Genomic DNA, 217 nt, shown 5'->3' on the forward strand with positions numbered 1-217 from the left:
CCTTTTCTCTCCGTTCTTTCTTCGGCCTTGCGCAGGTAATGAAGCACCAGCGGTCGCGTACGAAGATAGTTCCAGGGAAGTTTACAGGAGGCTCTTGGAATGCGGATTTCAAAGGGACTCAGCTAGTCTTACCTGTAGTCGATCCATCGAAGCGTCTACGGTTTTATGTCTGCGCAATCACCACCTCTCATCTTGAAGAAGAAGGGAAGAAGACTCG

General features: G+C 49.8%; 1 protein-coding gene across 1 annotated transcript in view; it reads left to right on the forward strand.

The window, feature by feature from the left end:
• Positions 1–35: 35 nt before the first annotated feature.
• Positions 36–217, forward strand: part of CSUI_010873 (uncharacterized protein) — a 3,006-nt gene continuing 2,824 nt past the window's right edge. The window contains exon 1 of the mRNA XM_068070974.1: positions 36–167. Within this exon, the coding sequence (XP_067917050.1) occupies positions 39–167 (129 nt within the window). The 5' untranslated portion in view covers positions 36–38. The remainder of the gene's footprint in view (positions 168–217) is intronic.

The sequence above is a fragment of the Cystoisospora suis genome (assembly GCF_002600585.1).
Source record: "Cystoisospora suis strain Wien I chromosome Unknown contig_8698, whole genome shotgun sequence".
NCBI classification, from domain to species: domain Eukaryota; phylum Apicomplexa; class Conoidasida; order Eucoccidiorida; family Sarcocystidae; genus Cystoisospora; species Cystoisospora suis.